The sequence below is a fragment of the Monodon monoceros genome, unplaced genomic scaffold, assembly GCF_005190385.1.
Source record: "Monodon monoceros isolate NGI ecotype Baffin Bay Population unplaced genomic scaffold, NGI_Narwhal_1 Super_Scaffold_9, whole genome shotgun sequence".
NCBI classification, from domain to species: Eukaryota; Metazoa; Chordata; class Mammalia; order Artiodactyla; family Monodontidae; genus Monodon; species Monodon monoceros.
In genome coordinates, this window is record NW_021703786.1 from 23,375,116 (window position 1) to 23,388,863 (window position 13,748).

Here is a 13,748-nt window from a genome sequence, read left to right on the forward strand (position 1 = left end):
TCTGCACATAGATTCTAGGAATTTAAGAAAGAAAATTGCTTTAAAGTATTTAAAACATTACCTACCGGCGTGATTCTCAGTCCAGTGCGTGTGTGTAGCTTTGTCCGTGCCCAACTGGCTTTCATGAGGTCGGCAGAAGTGCGTGTCCATTTCTTAATGTGATCATCTATTCGTCACCTCAGTTTTAACAGGAAATTTGGCTGGGGCAGCCACAGAGGAAGCAGAAGCCAGGGCTTGTGAGGGCCCTCTCTCTTCTCGGTTCTCAGGGGATCCCTCCATCCCCTGCTTTGAAAGGAAACAATGGTTCCTGCTGAAGAGGCTTCACCTCCCCAGCCTTCTGGGCTAAGCAGGTTGGTGTTATTCCTGAGCTGGACGTCCAGGTGATGAAGTTGTGGGGGGGCAGACTTGTTCCCTTCTCATATCTAACCTGAACCCCAGGAAATATACTGAGTTTTAAAAAAGGGGGTGAGGGTGGGGATAGGGACTCCAAAAACCACAGATCACAGGGGCCTTGATATCCATCCTCTACAAAATTCTAGCAGATTACTTATTAGGTACGTAAAAACTCTATGCTGTGTCTAAGCACGCCCTAAAATCTTTTCCTAGTGAGTTATGGCTCTCATTGTGTACGGAACTTCAATAAAGTCTTCATCAAAAACACACACACACACATGCACGCACACACGCACGCATGCACGCATATATATATATACAGGGGGGGGCCCAGACCTCTGTGGCTAGAATTCAGGGAAGGGTAGAGAATGCGAAGTCTAGGTCAGACCTGACAGGGCTGCCAGTGAGGGTCATGCCCAGGAGGAGTTAGGCCATGTATTAAGGGCTAGATGAAGCCTGGGTCATGAAGGAGGGGGGACAGGAGGAAGGGTGCTCAGTGAAGGGACTAAAATGGGATCCTAGCACCCAACAGTCAGTACAGATCAGAGCAGAACTCTTACAGGTGTTGGCAGGGGGCACTTGTAGCTACCAGGCAGGAAGCAGAAATGACCAGAAACCAGCAAAGATCTTCCAAAAGTAAGTCAGACAAGTTAACCTGGTTTTTTTTGTTGTCAGAGTTACTAGATTGTTGAATGAGTAAAACACTGCAGGTACAGGGCTTCTGATTTCAGCAAGACGTCTGACCAGGTGTGTCCTGGGGTCCTCCTGGAGAAGTGTGTGGCATCTGTCATTTGTGGGACAATTAGATCCAAAGAGTTTTATTCAAGGTCAATTCAAAAGACATCTGTAGGGTCTTCCCTGGTGGTCCAGTGGGTAAGACTCTGTGCTCCCAATGCAGGGGTCCCAGGTTCAATCCCTAGTTAGGGAACTAGATCCCACATGCATGCTACAACTAAGAGTTCGCATGCTGCAACTAAGAAGCCCACATGCCGCAACTAAAAAAAAAAAAAAAAAGATCCTGCATGTCGCAACAAAGATCCCACGTGCTGTAACTAAGACCCAGCATAGCCAAAAAAATAATAATAATAAATATTTTAAAAATATTAAAAAACAAACAAACAAACAAAAAACCCAGAAAGCAAAAGACATCTGTAGTGGAATGCCATGTGGTTGTCTTCTTCCCTCTCCTGGCTCACAGGAGGGATGGAAAGTGTGCTGACTCGATCCCTGAACAACACAACACTGGGAGGGATAGATAGGTAAGAGGCCAAAGGACAGGATCAGTAGTCAAAAGGATGTCACTAGGAGGGTGCAATGGGCCAAATGATGACACACAATAGAAAGTTAAAATTCCTGGTCCTAGTTCCTCAAAGCTGACCTTGCAAATACTGGATGACAGATGACAGACATGTTGCTTAACAGGAGGATGCGTGGGGAAAGACTGATGAGTTTGAAAGGGGCGTGGCTATCGTCCCCGTTGGCAGCATTAATGAAAGAGTTCAGAAGTGGGGAGAAGACTGCCCCACTGTATTTTGTCACACATGATCAGTTCAGGGGGTGACACCCAAAAGCACGTGGAGGGGTGATGAAAATACCAACGCAAGGGGCCTTCGAACCACATCATAAGAGGAACATTTGAAGGGAGTGGAAATGTTAAGACTAAGAAGGAAAATTTGGGAGAGTATCTGATAATTATCTTTAAATAATTGCATTGCTTTTATTTATTTTTTAAATTTATTTATTTATTTATTTTATAGTAGGTCCTTATAACCTACTCTAAGGTTAAAATAGATAACCTTAGAGTAGGTTATCTATTTTAAATATAGCAGTGTGTACACGTCAATCCCAACTTCCCAATCTATCCCTCCCCCTCACTTTTCCCCCACCACCCCGGTAACCATAAGTTCATTCTCCAAGTCTGTGAGTCTGTTTCTGTTTCGTAAACAAGTTCACTTGTATCATTTTTTTTTAGATTCTGCATATGAGTCATATCATATGATATTTGTCTTTCTCTGTCTGACTTCATTTAGTATGATAATCTCCAGTTTCATCCATGTTGCTGCAAATGGCATTATTTCATTCTTTTTAATGGCTGAGTAAGAGTCCATTGAGATATGTACCACATCTTCTTTATCCATTCATCTGTCAATGGACATTTAGGTTGCTTCCGTCTCCTGGCTATTATAAACAGCACTGCAGTGAACACTGGGGAGCATGTATCTTTTTGAACCATGTTTTTCTCGCCCAAGAGTGGGATTGCTGGATCATATGGTAGTTCTATTTTTAGCTTCTTAAGGAACCTCCAGACTGTTCTCCATAGTGGTTGTACCAATTTACATTCCCACCAACAGTGCAGGAGGGTTCCCTTTTCTCCACACCTTCTCTAGCAGTTACTGTTTGTAGATTTTTTGATGGTGGCCATTCTGACCGGAGTGAGTTGATATCTCATTGTAGCTTTGATTTGCATTTCTCAATTGCACTGTTTTTATGTGAAAAAGGAATGGGACTTTTTTTTTTAACCTTTGGGTAGAACCTATAGGGAGGTCTATTTTAGTTAGATCTTTGTAACACAGCGGATGAGGGAAAGTTTTGCGAAAGTTTTTAAAGACAGTTGAGAGAGGGGGAGATGTTTCCAGAGGGCTGCGGAGTCTCCTCTGGGACGAACCCTGGCAGCCACGGAGGCCACTCCTCCTCTGTCCAGTGGAAGACTGGCTACTGCACGTCTCTTCATCTTACTGATAAAGCTTCTAGGAGGCAAATATTTGTCAAAGCCAATGCCGTGGGGCTTCCCTGGTGGCACAGGGGTTAAGAATCTGCCTGCCAATGCAGGGGACACAGGTTCAAGCCCTGGTCCAGGAAGATCCCACGTGCCGCGGAGCAACTAAGCCTGCGAGCCACAACTACTGAGCCTGCGCTCTAGAGCCTAGGAGCCACAACTGCTGAAGCCCGTGTGCCTAGAGCCTGTGCTGCGCAACAAGAGAAGCAACTGCAATGAGAAGCCCTTGCACCGCAATGAAGAGTAGCCCCTGCTCGCCGCAACTAGAGAAAGCCGGCACACAGCAATGAAGACCCAAAGCAGCCAATAAATAAATAAATAAAATCTATAAAAAAAAGAAAAAAGCCAATGCCATGAGTCTGAGCAGTGTTCCTGCTGATTGCTGGAGTTGAAGACAAAGGAAATGGAAAGAAGACAGTTGTCCTCATCACAAAGGTCATTAAGTGGCCTCTGTTGCTTGTGGGCTGGGCTGGGATCACCATTCCGACTCGATGCTAAGAAGAGCCATGAAGTTGTTCATGAAGCTCGTGCATCACCCGTCAGACGGTGCGAAAAGGCATCTGTGTCCCTATTGTGGAAACCTGAGTGGATCTGTCTGACCAACTGAACAGGAACCGAGAAAACAAGAAGGAAAGCAAAATGCAGCCCAAGTGCTCAGTCTTCATCTCAGGGGGATGGGGTGCCAGCTGGGGGTGGCAGAATGACCAGAGTCCCCGGCGAAACACAGAGAATTCTAAACAGCTACCTGAGGAAGAAAGGGGCCCATCTGGGAGCAAGGGCCACAGTGGGAGGCTGACTGGCTGATTTGGGAGGGGTGGTGGGGACTTGACTTTGAGGGAGAAACTAGGTACAGAAGAATTGCAGCCAGTTTTTCTCTGGGCAATGAGATGTAATTCTCCCCCACAACCCCCTTGAGACAACCTTCAGTGAAGGGTTTTGAAGCATTGTTCTCAAGAGATTTGGAGAGGGGTTTCTGCTAAAATTTACTGAGGACTTACGACTTCTCATGGATTGTCTCATTTAATCCTGTGGATTAGATGCTAGAATTATCCTCATTGTACAGGAGAGAAAAGAGAATCTCGGAAAGGTCAGTACACTTGCTCACAATCCCACAGCTGATTTAAGTCCGTTGTAACGCTGGCTGCCTGACTCCAGGCCTGAGCCCTGAATCCTTTGCATGGTGCCTCTGGAAGAAAAACATTTCAGGGCTTCTTGAAATGCCCCACAACAGGAAAATCTTCGGCTTAGAACAAAGACTGAAGGGGTCAAACTCTAAAAAAGTTGAAACACACTGAATATGAAATATTTATTCACCCAGGTTATTTTAGGATGTAATCCTTCAATTTGTTCTATACAACTGTCTTAATGTTTCCTGTTTCTTTACAGCTTCATTACCTGATTAAACAAAATTAAAATAGATACCCCCAAATAAAAAAGGCAGCCAAGTTGGAGTAGGAGAATATGCACAGGAAACGGTGCTTCTGGACAGACATGAGATTCATGTGATTTAGGACCAAGCCAGGAGCCTGTATAAACATTTCTAACTCTTGAGAATGTGAGAACACATGTGGGTCTCAAATGGATCCCTCACAGAGCTCAAGGATCTTCTTTTTTAAAAAATTTATTTAGTTATTTGGTTGCGCTGGGTCTCGGTTGTGGCTCTCGGGCTCCTTAGTTGTGGCATGCGAACTCTTAGTGACAGCACGCATGTGGGATCTACTTCCCTGACCAGGGACTGAACCCGGGCCCCCTGCACTGGGAGCGCAGAGTCAACCACTGTGCCACCAGGGAAGTCCCTCAAGGATCTTCTTTAATTAGAGCTATCTAAAAACTGGAACAGCTGCCCAGAGAAATTTTAAAAGTATGTTCACACAAAAAATCTGTACGTGAATGTTCACAGCAGCTTTGTCATTTCAGCTTTCCTGAAAAACTGGAATCAGTCCAGATGTCCTTCAATGAATGATTAAATAAACGATGGTACATGTACACCATGGAATATTCCTCAGCAATGAAAAGGAGCAAACTATTGATACATGCAGCAACTTGGATGAATCTCCAGGGCAAGAGGCTGAGCGAACAAACCCAATCCCCCAAATGTGATCCTATTTACATAACATTTTTGAAATAACAAAAGTTTAGAAATGAAGGACAGATTAGCAGTTTCCAGAGGTTGGGGATGGGGACAGGGAAGGAAGTGGGCGTGGCTATAAAAGGGATGGGATCCTTGTGTCTTGGGAACTGTGTGTTGACTGTGGTGAGGGATACATAACTCTACAGAGGTGATAAAGCTGTTTAGAACTTTACACACAGAGACACAAGTGAGTACCAGTAAAACTGGGGAGATTAAATACTATGGGTGGGTTGTATCAATGTCAATGTACTGTGACATTATAATGTAACACTAAAATGTTACTACTGCAGAAACCTGGGTAACGTACAAGGGCTTTCTCTATTATTTATTACAAATGCATGCGAATCTACTATTATCTCAATAAAAATCGTTATTTAGGGACTTCCCTGGTGGTCCAGTGATTAAGGCTCTGTGCTTCCAGTGCAGGGGGAATAGGTTTGATCCCTGGTCGGGGGAACTAAGATTCTGCATGCCGTGTGGTATGGCCAAAAAAAAAAAAAAAGCGCTGTTAAAAAAAAATGGACTGGTTCCCTGTTCCTGGAGGATGCAAGCGCTGGTCAGATGCTCCCTGACTCAGGTGTTGTTGGGGGGATTACTGGAGGGTAGCCCCTCCACTTCTCCTGAGGTTTTATAGGGAATGAGACCTTCAGGGCAGTGAGGAGGAAGCTAAGCATTGCACAAAAGTCCTCCATTTCTGCTGGTCCCAGGAGTACACACAGAGAATCAGAGAGAACTAGAAGGGCCTCCTCACAGAGGCTCATTCTCTTGTACCAAGAGGAAGAGGTGAGCTGAGCTGCTCTGAAGGTATTTTGCAGGGCTACCTCTGTCACCTTTTCCCTAAAGGCCAGGGCTCCCCTTGGGGTCCAGGGGTTCAGGCAGCTCTGCTGACAAAAATAAAACACGAATTTTCACACTGCTACTTAGAATATGAATCTGGTAGAACCTTGGAAATCCTCTCCCAAATAAAAGAACCTTCTAGATGCAAAGAGAATAGGAATATTTTGAGACCTAGGAAAGATCTGGATGTTTGAGGAGGTAAAGGGGTTTTTGAATACTATCCTAGAGATGCACTGAAATGCACCAGCTCCTCCTAAATGAAGTGTTTCCCTCCCAGATAATTTCAAGACCAGTTTCATGTAGACGGTTATTCTTATTTATTTATTTACTTACTTACTTATTTTGGCTGCGCTGGGTCTTATTTGCAGCATGCAGGATCTAGTTCCCTGACGAGGGATTGAAGCAGGGTCCCCTGCACTGGGAGCGTGGAGACTTACCCACTGGACCACCAGGGAAGTCCCTAGACAGTTATTCTTGATGGCCCTCTTGAACAGTGAAATGGATAAATGTGAGGTGCCCTTAGCCCCCTCCTCCTCCCATAGGACGAGGCTGGGAGAGATATTCCTTAGGTCAACTTACAGAGAAGGTCCCTGAGGTTGGCCATGACCTGCCCGTGCAGCCAAAGTGGATCTGGTGCTGTCTCAGGACTTCCCGGCCAGGAAGCTTCCTTCATTGTCTCTGGGATCCCTGCTCACCACATGCTCTGTGTCCTTGTACCCAGGACCTAGCCCAGTACGTGTGATGTTAGGCCTAGGGTGCTCCAGCCCAGGCACGAGCCTTTTTTTGGGCCGTGCCCACGGCAACATGCGGGATCTTAGTTCCCTGACCAGGGATTGAACCCGTGCCCGCTGCAGTGAAGCGCGGAGTCTTAACCACTGGACAGCCAGGTAAGAGCCCCAGGCACCAGCCTTTAACGAGCGGCCTGAGTGCTGGACCAACCGCAGCAGAGCCAGCCCTCAGCCAGGCCTCCAGCTGACAGCACCTGAAGCCTCATGTGGATGCGCAAGTGGCTGATGATGACACAGGTACGCAGTCTCCCCTGCATCTGCACCTCCCTTCCCCTGTATCCACATCTGCCCTCCATCTGCAAGTCTTACCCTCCAAGAACAGATTTCTCTTGGGGTCTCCACAAGTGGGTGGGCACAGGCCTGCCTGTAGTCACATCTGCCCTGCCCTCAAAGAAGGTTCTGCCCACACAAAGGCACCTTGAGTTTACTGCAACCTAATACAATACAGACTACCTGCGTCTGCCTGTAAATCCATTTTTAAAATGCAGCTAGGAAAGCTGAAGGAAGGGGAAAAGCAGGGCCCCAGTTCAGCCCTGGAGGCTGCATTGTTCTCACACTGGCATTGTTTTCAGGCCCCCACCGATTACCCAGAAGGCCCCCAGGACCCCTGGGGAATCAAATGAGATTGTTTTTCCCAAGACTGAGCTCTTCAGGTGTGAGCTGCAGTTCTTGGACAACGGTGGTGACTGTGGCATTTCTGCAACAGGAAAGAGGAAGGAACTTCTGATCTGTGCAGCAAGGGCACCAACAATGTGTGCCCCCAGCCAGCCCACAGCAAAGAGGAAAAGAGCTCCGTTTCCATAGTGATAAATCACCGGGAAGCCAGAGAGGGAGAGTCAGCAAGAGGATTTTTCCTTTCCTCTGGCTCCCTGCAAAAAAATCCCAGCTCCAGAGTCAGTTAGATGCCTGGCACCTCTCCAGGCTGAGCCTCCAGAACCACAGGTAGAGGAAGAAAGAGGAGGTGCCTGCTAGCTGGAAATCAACACTGAAACCCTCTGCTGCTGAGAGTGGAAGGGAAGGGGTTTAGGCTCCTCTTAAAGGTGTACATTGGGCACAGGTGCCTGGGCGACCTGGCGGGCCCAGCACTACGTCACACCTGTGTGGCCACATGCCGACTATAAAACTCCTCCATGTATGTCACCCACATTATTCCATTTCATTATCTTACATTAAGCCCTATAGGATTCTGGGTTCTGGTATGTGAGCCACACACATATGGGTATCATTAGCCTTTTTACAGCAGAAAAGCACGCCTGGTGAGGGAGAGAGATGGGCCGGAGACAGCTCACCAATCTAAGGTACTTGCTGCAAGTTGCTCCTGAAGGTCTTCAGGGCTCTCACCTGAGACTCTTTCCCTTGCTAAAATTAGACTTTTTAATTTTTCCCAAGGAAAATTCCAGTTTTTTGGGAAATGCTCTGAAATATTTGTCCCAGGCCTCATTGGTTACTCCTCATCGTGCCTCGTTCTCTTGCCTCTTACCTTTGCATATGCCATTCCCTCTGCTTGGAATGCCGTTCCCCAGTTCTTTGGCCAGCTAACCCCTGAGGGGAGATGCCTGGGAAAGCTTCCCCATGGTTCAAACACCTCGCTTTCTGGGCTTGCACAGAATTTACCATGTCATTACGTGAGGCAACACAGAGCAGTAGTAAGAAAAGGCTCTTCTAGGTCCAGACGAGCTGTGTGACCTCGGGGGACTTAACCTCTCTGAGCCTCCACTTCCTCACAGGGAGAATGACAGTCATTCTCATAGGGAGAATGACAGTATCTGCCTTAGAGCGTTTGTGAGGATTAGATGTTAACACACACGGAGCACTTAGCAAATGCTGGCACACAGCTAGTGCTCAGTAAACACAGGCTGTTAAAGCATTACCTGTCTTAAAGCAGGGGCCATCTTTCGTGCAGACTCTCAGTTGGAGATGCTGTAGGCCTCACTGGGTCTCCAGTAGTATGTGTCAGATGAACTCTGAATTCACGGAAGGCTGTTTTCAGCTACACACACCAGGCACAGTGTAAGGCTCCTTGACACGTAATATTTCATTTAGTTAAGTCACTCCAAGGCTGGGCCCAGGTAGCCAAGGACCAGCATTCGACCAGTGTAGCGTGCAGTGTCCTTGAATGGCTCCTCAGATCACCTGAACTTATAGATGTTCAGTTAAATTTGAATTTCAAATAAGCAACAAATAATCTTTTTAGTATAAGTGTATCCCAAATACTGCATGGGGGCATACTTACACTAAAAAAATGTTTGTTGGCTACCTGACATTCAAATTTAACTGGGCATCCTCCTGCCCTGCCCTGGCTGGGCCTGGAAAGGCCCCCCTCTGAGGGCCGGCGGCTCTCAGACTTCACCACAGGCGGTTTACCCAAGTGGTCTGTAAACACGGAGAGACTCAAATAATCCACATAACTGCACCCCAGAGACCTGTTTTCTGGGTCTCACAGAACTTACCACACCATACTGTGAGGTGTGTGACAAAAGACAAACCAAACCCCATATGGGGTGGCCAGTCTTCTCTGTGGTTTCACATTCAGGAAAAATGAAACCAAACTCTTCATGCAAATACTTAGAGTTTAAACTAAATTGTGTAACAGCTGAAGCCTCTCTCTGCAGCTACTAGGCAGTTTTTTAATCACCCTGGAGCCCTCTTCCAAGCCCTGGACCAAATAGAAACAACAAAGCTTTTTGCAGCAAAACAAAACAGCAACAAAAGCAAACAAAAAAACCAAACAACCCCCCCCCCCCCCACCCCAGTCTTCCTCAAATCTATAAAAGCAAAATGCAAACCAGTAGCTACCTGGGACTTGGGGAGGGATTAGGGATTGATGGCAAATGGGCAAGAGGGAACTTCTGGGTGATGGAAATGCTCTAGAACCAGATTGTGGTGATGGTTGCACAACTCTATATATTTACGAAGAGTTTTGAAATTTAGCAAATAAAAATATAGGCTGTTCAGTTAAATTTGAATTTCAAAAAAGCAACAAATAATCTTTTTAGTATAAGTGTATCCCAAATATTCCTATGGGGGCATACTTACACTAAAAAAATGTTTGTTGTCTACCTGAGATTCAAATTTAACTGGGCATCCTAGCAGTTAGGATCGCCAGATCCTAACTAAAAGTCTTTGAAGTATACAGTTATAATGCATGAATTTTATGGCATGTAAGTTACGCTTAGCTACTAAATTTAACACAGTGCCTAGAATAATGTTGGCGCTTAAAGAAAAGTACAGTTTTTCCTTCTGGACACCCTCTCCATTCCCTCCCCACTCTCACCCCTGGCAAAAAAAACCAAACACACACATACAAAACCCCAAAAAACCCACCAGCCCAGGAACCCATAGAGATCGCCAGTATAGGAAATCTGAACAGTCACTACAGCTTTGTTCTCCTGGGGCTTGGGGCCTGAAAGAGGACAAGACCTCAGGGCAAGAAACACCGTAGGGCAAACCAGGGAGTTTGGAGTTTGGAGCAGGCCTCCACTTGCTGGGAGCTCCAAACACTAAAGTCACCCCCACCTAAAGTCATTCCTTGCTAATTGCTACCCAGCAATTCAACTCTCATCAGCTGGGTGGGCACTGAATGCCCTGCACAGGCTGGGTGGGTGAGGTGGGGGGCAATGAGTACGACACTTCCCTGCTCTCAAGGAGGTCACCATCTAAAGAACGTAAGCCTAGTATGCACCTACCTGCCAACACACACACACAACACACACTAATACCATTAAAAGCAAAGAGAACAATTCCTCTTCTCTCCCTCTTACGGGACAGAATTTTTTTCACCTCCTCCGATAAAATTAATTTTCCTATATCTATGGGGTTTGTCTGCAGAATTGCATTTTGCAATCCGGTAAGAGCCTGTTCCCTTTTTAGAACTGGCGCATTTGCACCTGTCCCTAGTACAGACGAAGCCACCTGCTGGTAGGTCTGGCTGTAAGCAATCCGGGTACCAAATTCTGACCAAATGTCAAAATTACGGTAATTTGTTCTTCAGATTCACCCCATCTGAGATCTGCAAACTGACTCTTTTCTGAATTAAAAGGACTCATCAACGTTCCACTCTGTGCTCTTTACTTCTGTGGTACCGTTTCAGTACCGAGGATTTCACGAAAACTGGCCCCCAAAAGTGGATGCTTCCATAATGATTTGTAAAGCTGTAAAACTAAAAATCCCCTTACTTAGCTCACCAACAGTATAAACAAGGTGATTTGGGGCATTTCAAGCAGGGAAGAGAAGCACTTGTGAGCATCGTAACTGTCAGCCCAGAGGTAAACCCAGGCCAACAGTGCTCAGCTTGTGCATTCCGGGGTGAGCGATGGGTAGGTCAGTGAAAGAGAATCCAAGTGGCTGTCTGAAGATACGGCGGCACATGCTGAATAAAATGCCGATGATAGTAACTGGTGTTTGTTGTAGTGCGACATGTGATTTACATGCACTGTGGCTCAGTCCCGTGAGTTCGGTACAGCTACAGTCATTGCCCACAGTGCCAGGCTGGTCAGAGGCTGGCCCCAGGGCCCTTGCTTCTACCACCCAGTTCAAGTTCCTCCAGCTTTTGGCTGGAGTTATATCAACCCAGCAAGGCCATCCCTTTGTCTGTTAAGAACTTCAATTGATCAAATACATATATACATAAATACAAAACAGAAAAACCTTTAACTACTTAGTAAATGCTATTACTATATGGGTAAAATCTTCCCAGTAATGAGATTTAGGACAGAGAAGTAATGGAGGAGTTGTCGTTGGAGAAAAGGTAGGAATCCCAGCCTGCTCAGGAATGTGGAAAATTCCAAAGTAGCAGACAACATTTTGCACTTCTGGTAATCAGAGTATCAGTGGCGAATTTTTATAGGACTGAGAGAAAATAACTTGTCCCCAAGTGCCCGTTTTACTTGCATTTGACAGTATTTTTCATCTAATGATTAAATTCCTTTAATAAGTACCTCATTTCATTTACTCCCATTGGCTTGAACTAATAGGGTATTACTGAAGGGGGCTTTAACTTTTTTCTTTTTCAAGTGACTTAAAAGAAAAGCAAGCAACAACAATAATAAGTCTTTACGGGCAGAAACAGTTAATGGGTGTGCCCAGTCCTTCCATGGCCCATTTGAAATTACAGAAATTTTACAATGGCACCATCTAATGGAATATCAGGTTAGACACACAAAAAAATCATTTTTTTTTTACCTTTAAATTTGTACCAATCACTTCTAACACTTCTTTATCAGCTTTGGACACCCTCATTGCTTATTTCACCCTTGGTTATTATTTCTAGTAGAAACACAGCACTGATGTAAAAATACTGTATAAAATATATAGCATAAAAATGCTATATAAGGGGCTTCCCTGGTGGCGCAGTGGTTGAGAATCTGCCTGCCAATGCAGCTGACATGGGTTCGAGCCCTGGTCTGGGAAGATCCCACATGCCGCGGAGCAACTAGACCCGTGAGCCACAATTACTGAGCCTGCGCGTCTGGAGCCTGTGCTCCGCAACAAGAGAGGCCGCGATAGTGAGAGGTCCGCGCACCGCAATGAAAAGTGGCCGCCGCTTGCCACAACTAGAGAAAGCCCTCGCACAGAAACGAAGACCCAAAACAGCCATAAACAAATAAATAAATAAAAAAGAATCCGCCTTGTAATGAATGGGATGTGCGTTCCATCCCTGGTCAGGGAACTAGATCCCACATGCGTGCCACAACTAAGAGTTCGCATGCCACAACTAAGACCCAGTACGACCAAAATAAAAAAAAAATTTTTTTAAATGCTATATAAAAGGTATTTAAAATAAAACTTCCTCGTTCCTTTCTCCAGACAGAGTGCTCTATGCATATACAAATAAGTGAATGAATGAATGAATGAACAAACATATAAACATGTTTAGGACTTCCCTGGTGGCGCAGTGATTAAGAATCCACCTGCCAATGTAGGGGACACAGGTTCAAGCCCTGGTCCAGGAAGATCCCACATGCCGCGGAGCAACTAAGCCCGTGCGCCACAACTACTGAGCCTGTGCTCTAGAGCCCGTGAGCCACAGCTACTGAGCCCACGCACCACAACTACTGAAGCCCATGCACCTAGAGCTCGTGCTCCGCAACAAGAGAAGCCACTGCAATGAGAAGCCCGTGCACTGCAAGGAACAGTAGACCCCGCTTGCTGCAACTAGAGAAGCCCGCGCACAGCAACGAAGACCCAATGCAGCCCCCCCAAAATAAATAAATATTAAAAAAAACACGTTTAGATATATATTATAAATAGATGGGATATCTTATATACTTTCTGCAACGTGATTTTTTTTAACCTTTTGCACATCATGCACATATTTTCATTTAAATACACAGAGAACTACCTCTGTTTTTAAAAAATGGCTCCAAAATATCTTGTATGGGATTTCTTTACAGGGTAATAAAAATGTTCTAAAATTAGATTGTGGCTATGGTTGCACCTCTTCGTGAATATACTAAAAACCACTGAACTCTATACTTTAAATTTTATGGTATGTGAATTACATCACACAAAAAAGCTGTTTCACAAAAGAACAGAATGTCAAAAACATCCTACAATTTAAACAACCTGTTCCCAATTGATAGGCATTTAGGTGTTTGTAATTTTTCATGATTACAGGCAAAACTGCATGGATGCCCCTGGGCGCCTACCTTTGCACACTTGTAGCTCTAGACGGAAGATTCTAGGTCTACACATCACAGCTCTGGATGCGAATGCAGGAATTCTGATGTTAGCTGGTGTTGTAAAAGCCGCTGCAAATTTCTTCCAAGTATATAAGGGGTCAAACACACGCTAAAGTGAATTTTCTGTTGAGGGTGGGCCTGTG

The 13,748-nt window shown here is 45.5% G+C and overlaps 2 protein-coding genes across 2 annotated transcripts in view; both read right to left on the reverse strand.

The window, feature by feature from the left end:
• The window catches only part of PECAM1 (platelet and endothelial cell adhesion molecule 1), a 68,964-nt gene extending 68,759 nt beyond the window's left edge, over nt 1-205 (reverse strand). Inside the window, exon 1 of the mRNA XM_029212073.1 lies at nt 66-205. Within this exon, the coding sequence (XP_029067906.1) occupies nt 66-125 (60 nt within the window). The 5' untranslated portion in view covers nt 126-205. The remainder of the gene's footprint in view (nt 1-65) is intronic.
• Nucleotides 206-249: 44 nt separating this feature from the next.
• POLG2 (DNA polymerase gamma 2, accessory subunit) overlaps nt 250-13,748 on the reverse strand; it is a 66,144-nt gene continuing 52,645 nt past the window's right edge. The window contains exon 12 of the transcript XR_003791968.1: nt 250-285. The gene's annotated coding sequence lies outside the window, so the exon portion shown is untranslated. The remainder of the gene's footprint in view (nt 286-13,748) is intronic.